Source organism: Falco rusticolus, chromosome 1 (assembly GCF_015220075.1).
Source record: "Falco rusticolus isolate bFalRus1 chromosome 1, bFalRus1.pri, whole genome shotgun sequence".
NCBI lineage: Eukaryota > Metazoa > Chordata > Aves > Falconiformes > Falconidae > Falco > Falco rusticolus.
Window position 1 is genome coordinate 39576452 of NC_051187.1, and position 21773 is coordinate 39598224.

General features: G+C 41.1%; 2 protein-coding genes across 2 annotated transcripts in view; both read right to left on the bottom strand.

Moving 5' to 3' along the window:
* Positions 1-12328, bottom strand: part of PPIL2 (peptidylprolyl isomerase like 2) — a 72240-nt gene extending 59912 nt beyond the window's left edge. The window contains exons 1-5 of the mRNA XM_037375553.1: positions 12176-12328; positions 12007-12056; positions 10988-11033; positions 9991-10053; positions 9778-9829 (exon numbers count right to left, since the gene is read on the bottom strand). Coding sequence (XP_037231450.1) covers positions 9778-9829; positions 9991-10053; positions 10988-11033; positions 12007-12056; positions 12176-12207 — 243 coding nt within the window. The 5' untranslated portion in view covers positions 12208-12328. The remainder of the gene's footprint in view (positions 1-9777; positions 9830-9990; positions 10054-10987; positions 11034-12006; positions 12057-12175) is intronic.
* A 1891-nt stretch (positions 12329-14219) lies between these two features.
* Positions 14220-21773, bottom strand: part of LOC119142515 (protein HIRA) — a 38159-nt gene continuing 30605 nt past the window's right edge. The window contains exons 21-25 of the mRNA XM_037375567.1: positions 20953-21058; positions 19064-19186; positions 17693-17856; positions 15609-15697; positions 14220-15024 (exon numbers count right to left, since the gene is read on the bottom strand). Of these exons, the coding sequence (XP_037231464.1) occupies positions 14908-15024; positions 15609-15697; positions 17693-17856; positions 19064-19186; positions 20953-21058 (599 nt within the window). The 3' untranslated portion in view covers positions 14220-14907. The remainder of the gene's footprint in view (positions 15025-15608; positions 15698-17692; positions 17857-19063; positions 19187-20952; positions 21059-21773) is intronic.

Sequence of the window (21773 nt, forward strand, 5' to 3'; positions counted from 1 at the left end):
ACCTACAATCCCCGCACATCAATTAGTTACACTCTCTGAATCTCTTTAGTCTGTGGCTGCATGTTCTTGTTAATGAGGCTCTGACCCCGTTGAATACGCACCAGCCTGAAAAGCAATCAAAATGGACTCCTTTGATTCTCTACCCACACATGGGTAGAGTTGGTGAAATGTGGCAACAGTTGTTATTTAGTAAATACAGACTTTCCCGCTCTATCAACAGTAACTGAGTTAGCCTTAAAATGTTCAACACTTCAGGATCGGACACCCTTCTGGCAGGAAAACACAAGAATCCAGTGAAGCTACTGTGGGGAAAAACTAATGTGTCACATCTGAACTGGATGACAACATGAGGACAAAATCATCCAGTGCTGCTGTGACCATTTGGTAGGTTCACCAAAACAAGCAACACTGAGTTACCTCAAATAGAAAAGAAAGCCAAACCAAATACTAATGTTGCCTACCAAGTACCAAATTTAGCTTAACAGCAGCAAATGAACTTTCTATTAAATTCTATGGTTCCTTTAAAATGAGACCCGTTACTCTTTGCATACAACTTCACTTTTTAAGAGGCCCTCTTACAATTTTCCCTGCTATAAAACCTTCAAGAAATATGGGGATACGAATGGAATTAATAGTATTGGAATAACTCCATGTAGAGTGTTATTTATTTGAGATCTTATAAATGGATTTAATGACATAAAAGGCATTGGAAATCCTCAGCAAGTCTACACATTATGGGAATATGATTGGAAACAGCAGCACTGTTTTAACAAGATAAGCCATCTTCACGTCGTTTAGTATTTCATGAAAAATTTGGGGTGAGCAGCCAAGAGGCCAGAATAGTCTCACAATTCAAGGTATCATTTCCATGTTCAGTTCAACAGCAAAAATATTTATCACATGGACAACTGTCTACCAAATGCTAAAAAGATACCCTCAATTCACATTCTTGGATGCAGCTGCTGTTTAACCGCAGCTTTCATCTACCACTGAACTGGTATGGAAATGGACACAAAAGATCCTTCATTACTCACATCCAGAGCACTGTATTTCCATATTTAAATTTTAATTAAACTGACACCATATGGTCACCAAAGCCCTGTCCAGAGAATCATAAAGATATGCTTGATAACACACATGGCTCACAGACACTAGCAATAATGTTGCTCTATCAAAGACCATATTAACAGAAATTACCATGAGAAAAAGATGGGTAGTTTCATGTGCAAAATTAAACCTGCAGTCTTAATGTAGTCAGAAGTCTATAAGTCCAGAGACCCACAGCCAAATGCAACATGGTTCATGGAAAATAAAGCTTTGCAGAAGCACCAAAAAGCCAGTCTCTAATTTTAGTGAAAAATAGGCAAGTAAGGATCTGTGGGAAACCTCATGCTGCATCTCATTTAAGGCTAGAGCATTTCACAGATGCTAGTTTTTCAAGTGTCACAATCACAGAACCCCATCCAATGTGCACACTTCCACCAAAACACAGAAAAGGAAAAAAACAGACCATCTGTTCGGTCTGTAAAACGTAGATGTAAACACTTTTTTGCTGTAAGGGAAATAATGCATTAGGAATAATGCTAGACACATTTATCTGCCTCTGTCCAGAGCTGGCTTACTGGGTAAAACACTGCTCATCACCACCACAATCCTCATCAGCAAGGTGTGAAGAAGGCTCAGCAGCTTGGCCAGTGACTCGTGACACTGGATGGTTTTAAATGCCTCCTTTTGATAAAGCACTTGAACAGCAAGTCTAGGCAAATCTCATCTTCTTCACTCTCACCATTTCCCAAGGATTTGGGGAACTGAAACATAAATCCCCCTTTTAGGACAGATGAAGGCTAACTCCTAGTGGTGCTGAGTGTACTACTGTAAAACATACAGATACAGCTTTGGAAGAGAAATAGCCAACTATTCACATGTTCATCCATAACAAAGGAGAGTGGGAAAGTTTCAGGAAACCCAGCAAAAACGGAGTCATCTTCTGGGTCATTTGCCTCACCAAGACCTTCATCCTCTTGACTCCCTCTGTGTTTTAGGATCATTTCAGTTATGACACATGACTTTTTGGGCAGGAATCACATCCTCACATGTTTCTATCCAGAGGCCTTGAAAATTTATGGTCAGTAATCAAATATTAACTAATTTAGACTGTTGACTAAAAGCTAGTAATTTCTGAGGCAAATGAGGTAAGACAACACGGTTCAGTTGCTGCATATTGAAAAGTTTATCTCGTTCAAAGTGGATTCTAGGCACTTGAGCAGCAGCGTGTGTCTGCTGCCCCAGACAAAAATGCACCTGGAGAGAGATGCTTAATGATGATGGCTGTAACCACCCATGCCTGAAAGACTGCTACAGACCACAGAAATACAGGCAGCAACATTCAACTGGAGTCAAAAAACAGAAAAAAAACCCCAAACAAACAAAAAAGAGAGAGAGAGAAAAAAGGAAGAACCACAGCTCATCCTGGCTACCTCTTACTTACAAATAAGTACCTGCTTCTGAAATGACCCAAGCTATCAGGAGAAAAGGCAACCAATTATAATATTCTGAAAGTACCCTTCATGCCTCAACACATACACTAAAACTGTTCTCTGTCTTACACTGCCATGTGTAATATATCAAACTATTATCAAAGTATTTCAGGAAGAGATTAGAAAATATTCCCATCACTGTTCCAGACATTCACCCAGCATTTACTGTGTATGATTAGGATTAACTCTGTTCAAAGAAGTTAATTAAAATTAAGGAAGGAAAGTCAACCAGGACAACCATGACCATTTAGGGTATAGAGAATTTAAAGGCAAGAAGAACATCTGACAGGAAAATACAAGTCTCAACAAGAAAATGTCAAGAAAGCATTAAATTCCTCTGTACCAAATACACAGCTGTAAACACTAACAGAGAGAAGCACAGTTTTGGCACAAATACAAACAAGACTAAGCTGGTCAAACCCAAAATTTACAGAAGATATCTATCAGATGAAAAGCCATCAGAAAAACCTCTCGGCAGTCATAACAGGAAGAAAGCAAACAGTGGTTCAAGACAGAGCACGTAGTTCGCAAAGCAGACTGTGAGAGAGATGAAGACCTCAGAGAGTCTTCCAGTTTTTTGTTCCTGATCGTTTCACCCTTCTTTCTGCGACACATGAAAACCAACTAAGCTGGATTTGTCTGAATCATTTTTCAACAACAAACCTTCCCTTGGTTTTATTTCTGTAAGCTTTGTTCTCTGCTCTGTAATAAGCTATTACTCACCCAGAACAAAACTGTATTCCCACCCCCCACTGAAACTTTTCTTACAAATCAACAAGAAAAAACCTCTCCCTTTCACTTCAAATGTACAGGAAAATATGGTGAGTTTAACAAAAAGGGGAAAAGGGGGACAACTGAAATTTAAACCTATGCAACATCTGAAGACTTGACTGAGTTGCATCAAACAAATTAAGAAACACACTTTGAATTCAAAGCTGAAGATGTGCCGACTTCTTCTGACATGTATGTGAAAAGCGCCTCTAGAGAATTAAACTTCTCATTTATACATCAGTTACACTACAGCCAAATGAGACCTGAAGTTACTGATCCACCTAAATGTTCATTTCCAAAGCCCCAAGGAGAAAAATGTAGCAGACTACTTGGGTGCTGGGCTCTGATGTTGAGGAAAAAAGACAGTGAAAGGAGGATATTTCTCACTCCTGAATTTTTCTACATCATGAAAAATATTTCAGTTGGTCAAACTATTTTTCTTTTAATTAGATAGCCCCAGCACTCTAGATATGGGATATGGGAAAACTGATGTGGAGATAGCCTACCTATGAAGGGCTGCACAGCATTTTCCTCTCAATATTTTGTATCTAGACAAAGAATGAAAATGCTCAAAGTAAGCATAATCTTTTGGAAACAGTAAGAACGAAGAAAACTTTTCAAGAGAAAAAGATGAAAAGTCACAAGGAAAATTTGAATCCTGCTGCAGTGTGTCATCTTTAGAAGACCATCAACATCCTAAGGTAGTATTACCACCATGATGCAGAAAGGTCTAGACAAGCACTCTGAAATGCATCACAGTGAAAATTATCTACAGCTATTACATTTTCCTGACAACGTATTCCAACAGCAGCTACTGCTACACTGGCATGAAAGAGGTCACCTTCAAACCACAGATCCTTGTCTGATGACAACCATTATTTGCTGCTCATTATCTAGAAACACACCTGGAATAACACAATTAAAGCAGCAAGCTGCAGTAAATTACCACACAGACCGTATGAACCGACTTAAAAGCCCATAGTCACTGTTGATTTAGCCAATACAGTTTACGTGAACCTTGAACTTGTCCTCTCCCCTTTTCAGCCCAGAGACCCATTCCACTCAACTCCGTGTTGGATGAGTTTTGTGACCTTGATCTTAACACCAGCAACGGCTGAAGCTCATGCAACCCATTTAACAGGAATCCATTCTTGATACATATGGGCCCTGCACTGATCATTTGACAGAGGTGGAGAGACATTTGTAGTGAACTGTAAAGCATTGGCTGGCACTTAACCTGTACTTTTAAGACCTGTTCCTACAGTAGCTGGTATTTCCCACACTCCTGACATGCTGCAGTTTCTTTATTCAGAATATTGCATAGGAAAAAAACCCCAAAACCTAAGCCTTCTTTGTCATTATGTTCACTTTTCTGGTGAAGAAACAATTAGTGCTTTCTATGTCTGTGCTTTCAAAATACATACATGGTAAAAACACTTTTATGTTTAAGGAAGTTTCACTTTGCTCTAATTTCTGCATCCTTTTCAGGCAGGATTTCCCTTATTTAGGCAGCCACAGATTTTTATTTTTTTTTTTGGGGGGGGGGGAGGGAAGAAAAGTGCTGTAAGGTTGGTTGTTCATTTTTAAAGGGAGCTCAATAAATTCAGCAATAAAAAAGTAATCTTCTCCATATTCTCTCCATCAACCTAATCTTCATCAACCTGATTAGCAAGCCTCTCTCACTGCAAGACCAGCAACTGATTTCTATGAGACTGAAATCTAGTTGGTCAAACGGAAAAGAAACCATGCTTTCACAATAAAATGAAGTAACAATAGCCACCAGCATTTTAGAGAGGAATTGGCTAATAAACACATTTAAGAAAAGTATTTGAGAATTACTTTCCAAAGTTTTGAAATAACAGATTTGGCTGCAATTTTTTCTTTTGAGGGTAAGAAGTTACTGGTTTTGAAAGTGCCTGTAATTATTCAGGCAAGCACCATCCTTACTTCAAACAAATGATTAAAAAAAAAAAGGCACTGCTGACATTCCTATGTGAGCAGTGCCGGAAGGACGAGGTGTCTGCTACATGCTCTGTCACTGCTGCAAGGCATTGCAGGTATAAGATGTGCGTCTCTGGGTGCTTTCAAAGCATGGATCAGACAGGCTCACTACATGAGACAGGCACCTGTACTGCTGCAATTATTAGATCATATCAGTCATAATCTCACCCCAAGTCATTTTTATTTGGTAAACACAGGATTAAGAGTATGGCAGAACAACAGCAAATATTTACCTTGTACACAGAGCAAAACTTTGGGTACAGCACTCTCTTTTAAGGCAGCAGATGTCCTACCAGGAAAAGTCAGAGATTTTCAGCCTTCCGACTCCAAAGTTACTCCTCATTTTCCATGTCAGTGGCTCTGACTTCTACTACTTCTTTATATGCCCCAGACTCCTTTTTACAGTTATCTTCAGAGGCTGCCCAACCTTCCCCAACATCCCCCAAAATCCTCAGAATTTATAAAAATTTTCCTATTTAACCTAGTAAGAAGCTAAAATCTTGAGACACTTAAGAAAAAGTGCTCTCTGGACTGTAGGTCTGGATCATAACCTTGCATGAGACAGGGCACAACACAAACTGTGCTCTGCCTCATTTGGAACAGGAATGTGACTGCTAGGCTCATACAGCCACCACACAGCATCTTCAGGTCTCTTAACCTGACTCAGGCGTATGTTAAGCCCAAGCTGAATTAACTTGACTGAATCCTGTTTGCCCTTCAAAACATGCATACGCACCAACTGCACAGCTGCACATGGCCCTTAACATGAGGGCTGCCTCTCCGGGTTATGCAGGATCAGCAGACACATGGATTTTAGTTTGCTCCGAGCAGTGCAGAAAGAATTCACAGAGGTGAGCACTCTATATGAGTTTAAAAGTAGATGCACTTAAAACAGTCACAAAATTGACTTTGGACCAAAGCCTTTGAAGTAAACGGCAGAGATAAACTGCATTTCAACTGTCTGAAAGAAAAAAATACCCACAGAAAAGGGGGACCAGGGGACAGACCACAGCTACTTCTGAGACAGGGGAAGAGAGACCCTTGCCCAAGTTTACAGTGCCTTGAATGGGGCTGAAGTACAACCACAACAGCCTGGCCTGCCTACAGGCAGTCAGAATGTCACTGACCAGAGTGGAAAAATAGGCATTTACATCAGACACATTACAATGCAAAGAAAAATATCTGAGTCCACATATAACATACTCATGCAACAAAGAACAATTTCCTTGAAATTCCTGTCAAAAGGTACACTGATCTATCATCTGTTTATATTTGAGATTCCAACAAACCAGACATGCTCTGACCAATCTCACTTCTTGGAAACAGGTATTCCTGAGCCCAGCTGGCTGACTTGTGTGGGCATGCTGGTTAGGGCTGTCATATCACTGCTATATGAAACATTCTGGCAAGCTTGCAACTATCTGCAAGCGTAAGAAGCCAAACTGCAGTTCCCAGTAAAGGAATGAGCTAACTATGACTTTCCTCTTTATTTTATGCAATTTTAGTGTAAACATGAGCTAGGCAGTGTCCTGACAAATCTGACAAAAAAAGTAAGCGAGCCAATACCATCTGACAGGCTGTAGTTGGCTGCAAGAGATGTACTGTTTCTTCCAAAATTATTGCTGTAGTAAGAGAAGTATTTTTTATCCCGATGCATTCTTAAAAGGGGTGGTGGGCAGGCAATAAATCTAAAGTTACTTTCTGGAATAGCTCATGAGAAACTCTAGACAAGTTCAATGGTGACTTGTTTCTTATTGGTGTCCATGCTGCACCTCAGGAGAATATTCAGAAAAGCAAGAAAAAATAAACAATAAACCACAAGGAAGTACAGGAAAGGAAAGCAAACAAATTTTTAAATATTTAAGCCATCAAAGAATAACTGTGATCTTGGCATTTCAAAATTTCTTTAAAAGGGAAGGCTGGTCCAATAGTTTAGGATTCAGAAGAATCAGAGAAGTCATTTGTAGATCAGTTCACAAACATCCAGTTAAGAAAAGACTAGCACAGCCCTACCTCTGGGAGCACCATGAAGATAAATATATTAATGATGCAAGGCTCTCCAGCTCTCCACTGAGGGGTCTGCATCAGAAATAACACAGCTAGACAGATTTAGTGAGTATTGAGAGTGCACCATGAGCAGCACCATTTCCAAGTAGCCTATTGACTTCTCTAAAATGTTTGGCCTGTAGCAAACCATAACAGAAGTACAAGCCACAAAGGATTTCATCATAATTTTTAACTTCAGGACAAAAATATGGAAAAAATCTCCAGATCCTCATTACCAAGACAAAACATCAATCTGCACAAAATAACTTCATAAGATACCGTACAAAACACAGCACTGCAGCTAATGTGGCTCAACTCCTTTTTAAAGAAATCTAGAATCTTCAATTTCTCTAAGTCACCAACTCATTACAGAAAATATTTTCTGGTTTGTACAACAAGCAAGCTGTAAAAGTAACAGAAGGTGCACACAAAATGATAAATTAAATAGAGGGCAGTATAGTCTAGAGATGCACAAGCTCAACTCACCGATTTCCTCTGCCGCCTACCCTGCCTTGTCCCACCACCCCCATCCCCTTCCTGCCTAACACCACCCTCCCCCCGCTTCTGAAAACCAGAGCTAGCCCTCTGGGAAACACTGGCTAAATTATGACACTCCCTTCAACCCCACAGGGCTGTATGCTGTTCTGGAGAGCAAGCATCTCCTTTTTCTTCCAAGTGGTCTGGAACACCTTTGTCCTGTGGAGGAGAGTGCTGCACAGTACAAGTCCACCACTGAATAAAAGAAGAAAGGGCTCCCCAAACAGAGCAAAAGGGGACACATGCTAGGGAGAGCTGGAGGTGCACTGCAGATCAACTACAGAAGCACAAGTCTGGGTAAACTAACAGACCTCAAAGTCCAACATCATTTGAGCATTTACGGTTTGCCAAGTATATTCTGCCCAATCTCCCTTTCCCTGTATTTCACAAGACCACCAGATACTTTACATTTCTTGCTTAACATTTACCCAAAGTAATTTTAAACCCCATCACAGTTCACAATCTGAGAACAGGTGTCATGGAGGTTCTCTGAGTGAAAAAAAAATTGATCTGGCAACACCCCAAAACTCCCAACCAATGCACACAGCAGCAAGGTGGTGAGAGGCTGGTGAAAACAAGCGAAATAGCTGCAATTCCATTCCTACTCAACAATACATTGGCCTCCTCATGTGTGAAGAAAAACCTTCAATCATCTCTCCATCACACAAACACACCTGCAGTTCGCTGTAACTGAAGATATTAAGTCTCAAACAGCCTGTTCGTGTTTAGTTTGTAATACTGCATCTGTATTTAGCCTCTCCTCGTATCTGTCTGCTGGGAAAATCTTTAATCAAACACAAGATGTTTCAAAGGTAACCTCATACCAGAGAGCCATCTGCAAACCAAGCACCAACCCTGTGCAATGGCTGCCACCTAATGGTCCAGAAAGTAACTGTACTTACTGAAGTAAGACAAGTTTCAGTAGCTCGAGCAACAATTTCTGTTTAAAATTTTCCTCTACACCCTCACAAACAATGCACTCTCTTCTAACGTACCAGAAAAAAATGTAATACCAACAAGGAAATATTTCCAGTACTTCGTATTTATTCAGTGCTTTACAACTTCACACTACTACAGAAAGTAACCTCTTCATAAATATAATTTATGCACAAAACAGGTGGAGAAAAAACACCAAGGTGCTGATCATAGCGTGAAATCCATGACAGAGGCAGGTCAGAAACATTCTAATATATATTGTCAAGATAACTCAAAAGATTTTACATCTTAAGCTTACCATGTGTAATATCATCTAATAATGTCTCTAACCCGCATAAAGCAAAATATCCTTTTTGTTAGGAAACATCACTGCTTGCCAACACCTTGCCCTGTATGGACTACAATTCTGCCTATACGAGGCAGCAGTACAGAGTCTTTTCCGTCAACAACCAGTCATCACTAGTGGTAACAAGAGCTCGCATTCCCATCTATACAGATTTTAATTGTGCCACACGTTTAAGAAAGGCAACTTACCCTAGGAGTTTATATAAATGAGCTGCACATTTCCTTTGCCATACAATTTACAATCTAATAAAAAAAAAAAGGGGAGGGGGGCAAAACTCCCCTCTCCTCTTTCTTCCACACATGCAGTCCAAGGCTGATTATTTTCTATTACAAAGATCATTTAGCAGGATGACAGTGGGGGGATATCAGGTGTCAAATCCAGAAGCCCCCCCTGCTTTTTTTTTAAGCTAAAAAAAGAGATCCCTAGTAAATCTCAACATTAATGTGAACACAGCTGATCTCACAAATATCATACTTCAAAATAGCACTCCCATTCAACTCTTTTTGCTTTAGTGAAAGCGTTTTTGTTTCTCCCACACATTAAATAGGAAACTGAGCATATGGAAAGCAGAGACATCATGTGAATTCCCCCATCATTACTTACTTCTCCTGTGATTGGATTGGTTCCATATTTCTTTATCCAAGGAACAATGCTCCTGAAAAGAGAAGGGATAAAGTAATAAGCAACAAGCACCATCAGAAGCCTCTACTGATGGGCATGATTATTTTTGCCAACTTGCTAACACCAAATGATGATTACACAGCTGTAACCAGTTCAGCAACACAAAAATAAAGCTAAATACAGAGAGTAACTTACAGTATGTCGAAGACTGTCCCATCTGGTGTGCAAACTGGGTATTCAAAGGGCTGCAGAGACAAACTAGAAAAAAAGTGCACATTCTTTTTAGCAAAATCAGCTGGAAATCATGATGACAGAAGCAAATAACATTTTGCTGATTCACTTGCACATTAGAGCAAGGCCTACACCAATGAAAACATTGAGTGGCTGCCAATACCCACTACCTGATTCTACATAAATTAGGTTAACAGCAAAATCCATGAAAGAAACTGGTGCAGTTCAGCAATACGTAGCTGCCAGCACTCACAAACATAGAGCCAGGGGATGCTTTAATACTCCCCAGCCTGCTTCCATTGCCATGTTGGGCTCCACCAGCACAAAACTCTGTTCAAGCAGAAACACTCAACTCTCTTTGCACTGAAGTGGGCTAGGGAGTGACTGGCAATCACATTCATCATCCCTGTTAGGGATGCTTCCATAATCCAGCCAGCTTTTAGCCAAGCAGCAGTAGTTTGTAGATATGGACTGTAACTTCTGCAACTATTCAATTTACAAGAGGATATCTAACCCACCTCTACTAACTCCCCTCTTTCACTCCAGCACTCCAAGCAGTAAACACTGAACACAAAAAATCAGCATAAATATTTCTTCAATCTATTTAATTACTGCCCCAGAAAGATAAATGAACAACCAAACATATTCTGAGCAGAGAAAAGTAGATTCAAGACCCAATTATGTAGATTCAAGAGACAGGAATGTACATGATAATTGTTCTGAATTACTTTATCACTTGTGAATTCTTTTAACCATCGGATCCAATCTCTGCAGATACTAATCATGGAAAGGACAGATATTGTTTTGTTTTTATTGAGTTTTTTCTTGCTGCATTACCGTCCTAGCAGGCACAAGTCTGTGAAAGTAACTACCTCAGAAAAACATTGCTTCAGTAATGGTTCAGTGTCAACAGCCTGATAATGTAATAATGTAATTTAATAATGTAATTTTGTTGTCTTACCTGCAGTGATCAAATGATAAACGTCTAAAATTAGTTCGCGGAAGGTCTGTTTATGGGGAGGAAAAAAAAAAGCCACAACAGAATTTGACTAAATACATGGTGTTTTAGGTAACAAAGAGACAGCTTAAAGTTCCATTTTGCCATATGCATGGTGACAATTTACTGATGCCAAGGAAAACCACACTAAACCTTGCAAAACTGTAACTTAAACTGGACTTCAGCTGAGCACAAGTAGCTCCTCAACTCAAACCGAACCATCAGAAAAAAAATCAAAACAGAGCTCTGACAGCACCGAATTTAAATCTGACGATCAACGCGCGGGCCAGCCGAAGGCAGCGGCTCAGCTGGGTGGGAAACCTCAAGCTTCTGCCCTAGTTGCGATGGGCTGAGGGCCAGGCCCGGGTGGCATGGCCCGGCAGCAGGGCCAGGGCACAGGGTGCTCCGGAAGCCACCCCTGAGCCAAGGGGAGTCGCCTGATCCGAGGTGAGCCCCTCAAACTGAGGTAACTCACCTAAGCTGAGGGGAGCCCCCTGAACCGAGGGAAGTCATCTGACCTGAGGGGAGCCCCCCAAACTGAGGGAAGTCGCCTGAGTTGAGGGGAGCCCCCCAAACTGAGGGAAGTCGCCTGAGTTGAGGGGAGCCCCCCAAACTGAGGGAAGTTGCCTGAGCTGAGGGGATCCCCCTGAGCCGAGGACAGTCACCTGATCTGAGGGGAGCCCCCCGAGCCGAGGGGAGCCCCTCGAGCTGAGGGGAGTCCCCCGAGCTGAGGGGAGCCCTCCAAACTGAGGGAAGTCATCTGAGCTGTAGGGAGGCCCCTGAGCCAAGGGAAGTCGCCTGCGCTGAGGGGAGCCCCCCGAGCCGACGGGAGTCGCCTGAGCTGAGGGGAGTCCCCCAAACTGAGGGAAGCCTCCTGAACTGAGGGGAGCCCCTCGAGCTGAGGGAAGTCGTCTGAGCCGAGGCAAACCTCCCGAATTCAGGGGAGCCGCTTGAGCCTAGGGGAGCCCCCCTCGCCCCCTTACCTGCTTTCTTGCCCCCATAGAACTGCGTGTACTCCGCGCACGTGATGTACCTGCCGAGAGAGCGGGGTCACTCACACGCCGCCCCAGCGCACCCGCACCCTCCCCACGCCCCGCGTGTTCGCGCACTCCCGGAGGCCCCGAAGCGCCCCCCGCGCACAGCCCCGCTCACATCTTGTCCTTCTGGTGCTGCCTCTTCCCCATGGTGGCGGCTTGGCCCCGGCGGCCCGGCGCGGGGGCCTCAGCGACGCGTCTCCCGGGACACCGCCGCGCCTCCTGCGCCCCACCGCCGGCGGCCGCGGCCTCCTTCCGGTGTGGGTGCGCCGCGAAACGCCGCGCCACGGAAACACGGGCGGCGGGCGGCGTTCCGGGCCGGCCCGAGGGGAGGCAGCGGCGCAGAAGGCGCTAACAGAGATCGAGCTTCAGAAAAGCTCATCTTCATTTAAATCTATTTAGTTGCATGGAATTTAAAAATTGTAATATTCCTGGCCCATTGAGCAGCAACAGAGCATTCCAAGAAAACAATGGGTGGAAGAACCTACAGTGCCCCATATGGGGATAGCTCTTCAGGAAAAGTACTTCAGCATCTCTTCAAAGACTTAATGACAAAGAACTGATTTGCCCTTAGCTAATTACCTTTAAATCCTATTAAACAGCATTAATTTCCAGACAGATATGAACACCACAAGGCCGAACAGAGGATGGCCGCAATCCACACGCCTTACCTTTGGCAGGAGCAAAGGGACACCTCTCTGCAGGCCTTCACCTGCCCAATGCCTCCAGAGCCACCCTTGTTATACCACCCACCTGGCAGCTGCCTACACCCAGCAGTCAAGAGTCAAAATCCACATAAGCCGATAGCTGGATTCTCACTGACTTCACCAAGCTTTGGACCAGACACCTTTTCCCCAGAACAGTGTCTATCTCCTATTTTAAGGGCTGCTTGCCTGCATACACAAGCACAAGATGGGCACCACCTGCTGAGGTTGCAGATGTCCCTGATAATTGCATCTTTTCAGACTGGAAGTGAGGGGAACATGGACGTCTCTCCTTACCACCTTCACTTTCCCCACCAGGTACGTGCCAAATCAAACTGTGCTGTCACTACATTTCCCACTGCTGGTTGAACTCGCTGATGCCATACTGAAGAATTGCTGCTAAATCAGTTGTTTTTATTGCTCTTCAAGATGTTTCAGTTGGTGTGCACACAAGATTGCTGTACAAAGTAGTAATCTGGTGTCCATCGTGTCTGGCAGTTGAATACAGGAGGCAACAAAACCTGCCAAGTGCCTCAGAGAACACATCCTCCCCCTCCAGGGCCCTGACAACCATACAATCACAGAGCCACCTCTCTGAAAAGGGTCAGCCCCCTTCAGCCAAAATCCACAGTAGCAGAGCTAGTCGTCCTGCCTGAAGGCAAAGGATAGTGTTTCTGCTAGAAGGTTAGGGGAGAAACTGCTCTTTTGCAAGCGTTTAAATACACTTAATAATTTCAGTACTAATTTTCTTACTCAAAACCATTTCAAAGGCAGGCAATAAATTGAGGCACACTTGAATAGTTAGTTCATGGAAAGAACCAACACATACACTTGCTTCTTTCCCAGCACCAAACATACACTGGGGAAGAAAACAAGTTGATTGACTTTGTTTCAGTGGAATTCCAAAAGCACTCCACAAGTGAACTGCTGGCAGGCTGCCAGCACTATTTTGTTATTATGAAATGCCACCCAAGGAACACTGCCATAACTGCATGAAGCTCATTTCTTGTCGCAGTGCTGACCACTTCTGGCATCAGTCAGGGGAGCCTGTCTTGCTCTGTGTTGCCCGATTTTAGGAGTGCTCCCACACAGCTCCTGCTCCCTCAGCTGAGATGTGGCTCCAAGACAAAACAATGCAGCTGGTCTAGGGAGATCACAAGTACTTGTCCAATCATGCTTTCAGAGGAAAGATCACCCAGACAGTATTATTTATTCCTAGACACTTGAACATGATTCAGCCTGCGTTGACATTTCTGGAGATGCCTGTGCCCTTTGTAATAATTCAAGACTGTTGTTTTGCTTTTTGTTTTTTAAACCAATGCAATGTTCATTTATTTTTGTACTTACAAAAAAGAGCCACCCCATCGTATCCATCCCCCTCCCCCCAAAATGCCTTTTACAAACATTTAAAAATTAAAAACCAGATGATGACATTAATTTGGTAGAATTATTTTGAAACATAGCTTTTGTAATTAGCATTACATTTCCTACAAGATGACTTTGTAGAGATAGCCCGATTATCGGCCAAATAAAATTCCATATTACAAGTTAGCAAATTCTAGTACAAAAATAGTCCATGTGTTAGAACAGCCTCTTATTATTATTATTATATTCACAGGAAAGAGTCTATTGGCTGCATAATACCTTAATATTTATGAAATTTCTTTTTACGTGGCTCATTCATCTAATTTAATATAGTGTTGAGCCTCAATAAATCCTCAGGCAAAAACCCTAAACAGGGTTAAATATGCTGTTCAGTGTACTCTGAAGTACTGTGCTTTTCACAGGACATCCAAGAAACCCCACAAACAGTTCTCAGCTAGTTTTGATATTAAAATGAGATCCAGATCCAAAAGGACCCCCCTGAAGTACATATCCATGACTTTCCATAGAAACAGAGGCCACAGCTTCGATCGTTAGGTTTCACTTGGGAAACGGTCTAGCTCATCCACTCATTTTCATGAATCCACTTGTGAGCTTCCTCAAAAACTAAAGCAGGTCACTCCTGAAGCATCTGGGACCCTTAGGGCACTGCCCTCTTCAGGAGTGTCCCTACTGACTGGCTCTTGCTCCTCTTCTGTCTCTGGTTAATGCTGTTCAGCAGTTTCTCTCGGACCAGGCCCCGCAGGGAAAATCTGGGGAAATGCTACTTGTCTCTCAAGATGTCTAGCTGCTCTTGATATTCTGTGAAAAGCCTCTGGAAGCGGAGGTTCTGTCCAATAACAGGAAGAAGCTCTTTCAATAGTTCTCTCTTTCGTAAACCCTGCACAAAAAACCACAAAAGCATCTTCAGAATGTATACTTGATATCATGAATATATTCCATAAAGCTGTTTAAGATTCATGCCCTTTTTTCCTGCCTGGAGAGAGCTGTGTGTCTTATGTTCTTACTCTGCTTACATGACTCCCAGAATAAAAACCATCTTTACATTTACATACTCATGATGCTGGTGCAGCCTTTGCACTTACAGACTCCAGGCGTGCTCTGAGAAGGGAAGACATTTAATTGGCGTGTCACTATTTCAGAGTTGCTGTCTGAAGAACATGGAGACCTGAACACGCAACTCTGGTGCTGTCTTGAGCACCATGCAGAGGGAGCAGAGCTGGGACTGTGGCAATAAACATTTGCCTACAGTTTCACATGAAATAAATACAAATGCCACGGGAGGAAGCCTGCTTATGAGATTAGAGCAGAGTATGGAAAGGATTCCAGGTCAGCAAAAATAATGTGCAATTGCTTTTTTGCCACTAAGTTTAATCATATTTGAAGTTCTATTGTCTACCCGTGTCCTGTAATTTTCATAGGAAACTCTTCTTCATTCTTCATTAAACTGTTACCAGGACTTACCATAACTGTTGATTCCCACTGACTTCCAGCTGAGTAATGGACTGGACCCAGTAAATCCTTGCATAATTCTCGCAAACGATATTCAAACCCTGAATATTATCAGAAATAAAACCACATTCATAAGCATTTCACTATATATAACCACTCCACAATATAACTGACAACATTCATGAAGGAGTTACAAGTATGTAGAATAAAATAAAGCCAAAACCACTGGTTTCTGAAAAAAAGTGTATTATTCTTCTAACAGCAAATCTTTGGAAAGATAAGATGATTTGTAAAGGATTTATTTTAGGAGTTCCAAAGGGTTCAATTTAAGTTCTCAAAACCAAAAACACTACTAAAGGTGATCTACAATAGGGAGAAAAACTAGTTACTCCAATTTGTTTTAAGAACTGCCCTGATCTCAACTTCACTCCCACCTCCCACATAAAAATACCAGCATTTAAAAAAAAAAAAGCCATTGGAAAACTGACAGACTTGAACAGCCAAATAACTAATAGAGATATCACAAGAGTTGGAAAGCCACAAGATGAAAACCAACAAAGGGGAAAAGTTGTTAGGTTGCATTTAATAGCAATATATGAATTTGGAAAAATGAGACAGTAGTACAAAAAATAAAATCAGACATCCTTCTGAAACATTTAGCTATTACTAAATCAGAAGAGATCTCTCAAACCCTTTAGCAAAAGAGCTTTTCACAAAAATAAAATTGATTCAATTAATATGGACAAATTAAAGAAGAAGGAAAAAAAAAAGAAAACCTTTAGTAAAACTACACAGTTTCCAGGCCAGCTTTATTCACCCAAAGATCAGAGGGGGGGGAATTCCCTTACAAGTAACAAAGTCATCTGTTCAAGAGTAACTTGCCAATCAAGGTATAACAAATTGAATATTTTAATGGATTAGAATTCATTAAGTGTTGAAATTCATCATAGGAATAATGGGTCAAAATAGGATGTGCAATTTTAAAAATTTAGCAGACCTAGAAAAGTAGTGAAACAGTTCATAGACACATGACAAAGCAGAATTTGCAGTGACATCCAGTGCACACACACGCGCAAGGCAGTGACATTTGTGCAGTGCAAGATGAACCCTGCACACATGATAGAGAGGTTCTCAATTAGTGAAGACTTTTAAAAGTATAACCATCTCTCTAACATATGACCTAAGATGAACATTTTAATTTCAGCTGGGAAAGCACAGAGAGAAATCATAGGCAGCTCATCAGGCTCTCTTGTTAAATAAGGTACGGGTCAAAAGGCAAGAATTAATGAGCTCAATTTTAATTCTGCCAGCACCTATTAGGCGGCCCAACATGAACCATTTTGCTTCCCTCTGTGTAAAATGATTATACATGGTGAGGAATAAGGCTGAATTAATACAATGGGAACTACTAAATTTGGAATGCAGACAAGCAGAGATACAAGAGATTCTTTAGAATCCAAGAAGCAAAAAGTCAATTGGTTAACCTTATTTAACATAACAGCATAGAGATATAGCATATTCAAATATAAAACAGACACAAGCAACCTTTCTTGTGGGTTTCCTTCCTCACAGAATTTAACCTGTGAAGCTCACAGTACAGGCTGTTGAAATTTTAGGATGTTAAAAAGTGCAAGCAACAAGCAAATTCGCTGCAGTTTTATGTGGTCTGGTATGTGTCAGAGACCAAGCAACTCTTCCATTTCACATCAGGCAGCCATTGTCAGTTGCCTGAGGAATGTTACGTATTTTACAAGGTGCTGCTGGTTCCTCTGAAACATCTGCATTTGCTGCCAAATAACACATACAATACGATACGCCTGACAGACCACTGCACCGTTTCACAATGCAATGGCTATTGCTGAAGTCCGCAGGTGGCACTGTTTCCTCAGTGTGCCAAAATAGGATTCCCAAATACTGAGGACTACTGAAACAAACGGACTTCAGCAGTTTGTTTTGGTTTTAAGTAAACACTGAGTCTAGAAGCCAAGTGCTAGAAGGAGACTTAAGTGCAATCATACATATACATGACACAAACAGAACATTTCTTAAAAGTACATCAGAGTTGCAAAGAAGTAACACAGCATGGCATGTCTCACCTTCATTAACTAGGTACCGTGCATAGATAAGGAGCCAGTGGCGATATTCATGACTGGACTGTAACATAAGTGCTGCTGCTATCTGGTTCTCCAGGTATGCAAGTGTTGTTTCTTGTTGCACTAAATGAGGCATGGAGAACAATCTTGCCGCTTGCCTTCCTGAACTACAAAACCAAAAAATTAACATGCCAGCCATAGAATCAGATACTAGTTTAAGAAACACATATTTTTGTAGTACAAGCTATTCTACACTCATCTTTCAGAGGCACCTAGCGCTTGCAGAAATCAAGGTTTAATGACAAAGGTAGCACTTCATAGCAAACTGCCTTCCCCCTCCAGTGGGCCATTTACAAGCATCAAGGCCTACCGTAGGGTTTTCTGCCTCCTGCTCTTTTTCTGTTCTTTTCATCTTTAAAAATCATCATCTTTTTAAAAATACATGCTTACCAGTGACCAAGTGCTCCTAAACATTTATAGCAAATTAAGATGACTGCCTTTACCTTTCTTTGCCCCTCACAGGTGAACATCACAAAACAAACAAGATACAAAGGTTAGCTTGAAGCATTTAAAAGATTTCTTGCAAATAAATGTGTTGTCATCAGAAGGCTCATTTGACAAAAGTAGCCAATTATTTCCTTTTGGAAAAAAAATGCTAATTTTTCAGTCCGGTATTTTCTCTCTCTCAAAGTGTTGTTTGTTTGTATTTCAAATATTTTTCCCAATTAATTCCCCTCCATACCAAAAGAACAGCTATAAAGTCGTTCAACTCTACAGTTTCTCTCACCAAAAAAACTGAACTCAGAGGTGAAGGACAGAAATAGCACAGAAATCTGCCTGTGAAATCTAATTCAAATCCAGGTGAGGATGGGCTACTAAATTACCTACAGGAGTCTGCTCTGGCTCACACAATTCCCTCATGATATCTTCAGATGTTAAAAATATGCATTAGATGACTAATCACTCAACTTTCTCAAAGACTTCATTAAATAGATCCCTTGAGGACAACTGAGCTGCTCAAAATTTGTAGGCCTACTCTAAAAAGCTGGTAAACTAAAAATTAAAATGTAAAATGTAAGAAATTCAGCTTAGCTAATCAAAATATTACACGTACAGAATCATCAAATACTTTACTCATCCAATAAAGAGGAGGCTTAAAATGATTGAGTTTAGAGCATGCTTTCCTGCCCCCTAAACGATCTCAAAATAACATTAAGGTACAGAGTATAAATGTGCAAAGGTTTAAAACCAGCAAAACCATACTATATGAGCTACTGATCACTTCAGAGTCATTAGCCACTGATTCAATCACATGAATAAATAATGGGGGGGAAAGAAAAACATGCTGATCAAATGAAGCAAGTAAGTGCATACTTTGATGTTCGTCCCTGTATTACAGCTAAGGGCCCAGAACACAGCATGGCTTCTTGGGATGGTAAACTATTCCTGAAGTCTGCACATTGTGCTAGAGAGTCCTGTTTGTCAGAAACAAGATTCCTGAAAAAGAACAAACAAAACCAAGTCTGAGGAGAGTAGGCAGTGATATCAGGGGATCGAGCTCTGTTCTTCCTTGACTTGCATTTTCAGAGATACCCCCCCAAAAAAATCACCAAGATGCTCAGGAATTCCACAGACACCAACCGTTGCCACTCCATGTCCAAATCTGCTTGTGCTGTCACAGAAGTGTCCCTTCCACTCCCAAAGTTTACAATATTAATTGTATAATATAAGTAAGCATTAGTTTTGAAGGAAATAAACTTTCCACTTGTAATTTTACATCTCATAACAAGTCATGTCCCAGATGAAGACTAGAGTGAACATGGGCAATGACTTTCTTGTTAAGAACTTGATTTTACCTCATGTCAGGTCCCACCACCCAGCAGACAAGTCACCACATATCACACATGTTGACAATCTTTCCCATACATTACTGCTATTCCTTCACACAGAGGGAGCTGACAGCCACAGCTGCCATTTCCACACCTAACCAAGGATATCATTTTCACTGGTTTGAGATGCCAAGAGAATCAGTGGCTCAAATAAAATGCTAAGCTTGGACCTCCAGACTGCTCAGAGGTAAAATGGCACAAATATTTTAAATCCCATGTTCAAATTTGTATGATGACTAAAGGGATTGCTCTTTTAAACACTTCCAAAGCTGTTGTACAAACTAAGTAATGACAGCAAATTCAGAATTAGGGCTGTGAGCCTGTCTTTTGCTCCTTATTGTCTGGGAAAATTTCTGCATAATTTCTCAGTTTATCCAAAGAACAAATAAGGTGTTCTTTCTCTTCCAAAGGATTCACACCAAGCAGTTGACTAATAACAATTATTCTAAGGAGGGGTTAAAACAATAAGCCCTTTCATCAAGCATGCTCATTAAACCAAGTACAACAATTATATTAAGACTGTGACATGTTTTTTTCCCTTTGGAAGACAACAAAGAATTGTTTTGGAAAGACTGTAAACAATTTAAGCATAGAAAATATTTTATGGGAACTTACGCCCTAATAGAAGTAAGAGAATCCATGGGGAAAGCATATTTGATACTTACTAAGGCACAGCCTCTTATGTAGCCTTTCCTTGTGTTTAGGACATCAGTAATGACTCTTCCATAGGAATTCTCTGAGGCAGAATCATTTCTGCCCTCCTCCCCTACCTGACTTACTATCTTCATTAAACTTTTACGTCTTGGAGACAAAGAGCTCTCCTCAAACTTGACTGGTAATCAGATCCAAAAAAGATATTAAGGAGTGAACAGGATTGACAAAGTCAGGCACATACACATTCAGGACTGTAGTGCACACATCTTATTTTCTCTGGAAACTGAGCAAAACAATTTTGACGTGTTTAAACTCCCAACAATACCAAGTTGTTTGACGAATTTTCCAGAACTGCATTCTTTTACATTTAAAAAGTGAATTGTAAGGCTAGGTTATCTTCAGACATTGCCAACTGCTTGACAGATTCAACTGACGTACATCAGCATAAGTATATATAGGTGTTTGTTAATAAAGATTACGTATCACGTAGGAAAGAGTGATAAAATAGCTGAGGTTTAACTTTTTCATATTTAAAATCTAATTTAAACATAACAAATCATAATATAATAAAGGCTAGACATACAATAACAAACTAAAGCAAAACTAAGCCTGGCATGCAATCCTACTCAGACTACCCTTCAAAATATGGAGTGAAACAGTAAAGCAGAATGCTCATCAGTTCAGCTAAGCTGTAAAAGCCGGAAATAATATATAACTTACCATGTAGAAAGAGAAGGATTAAAACAGTAAGCCTTGCCATCGGACATGCTCATTACAGGTATACCATGCTGAGTCAGCAAGATCTGAGAGACAGTGGCATCACTTCCTGCAAGTCAAATCAGACCAAAGTATTTCTTTTGGAGTCCTGCATAACATCTATAATGGTAAAAAATGCTATCCACCATAAATTATCAGTCATAGCAACCAACAGAAAAAGGCTCACTGTTATCCTCGAGCACTGGTAGAAGGTCAAGACACAAGATAATGATGGTAAACACCAGGCTCGGTGCAGCAGCATTAAAACCACTTCTGCAAAATACATTATCAATCTTGATGCTGCAATTGACACAGAATACGGACTTAACTGGAAACATTCTCCCTATCTAGGGGCAATCTTCAGCAATTTTGCCATATCTTCTGTAACCCATGAAGCCTTTATCTTCATTGGTGAGAAGAACTCACCGTTAATTTAAAATCCTAAAAGCCAGCATACTTAGAAAAGTGTGCTCTCTAAGAACGTAGTATAACTGGGACAGCTGGAGTCTCTCATTTCCCAACATATTCCAGGCCCAGCATTTGTGCATGTAACTTCTAATGAAGGTATCTGTAAACTGCTAGTACAACTACTTCTCCAGGTAGCTTTGATTTGTACTGTTTGGATTAAAGAAAGCTACAATAGAAGCCAGTATGCCCCGAGACACTGCTTTTTTGTTAATTCGTGTTGTGCCAGATACTGGCAATGACAGAAATTGAAGATTTTGAAATAACGAATTGGAAGATAATCAGTTGTTGTTCATCGTTAAAGTATTAAAACATGCAAA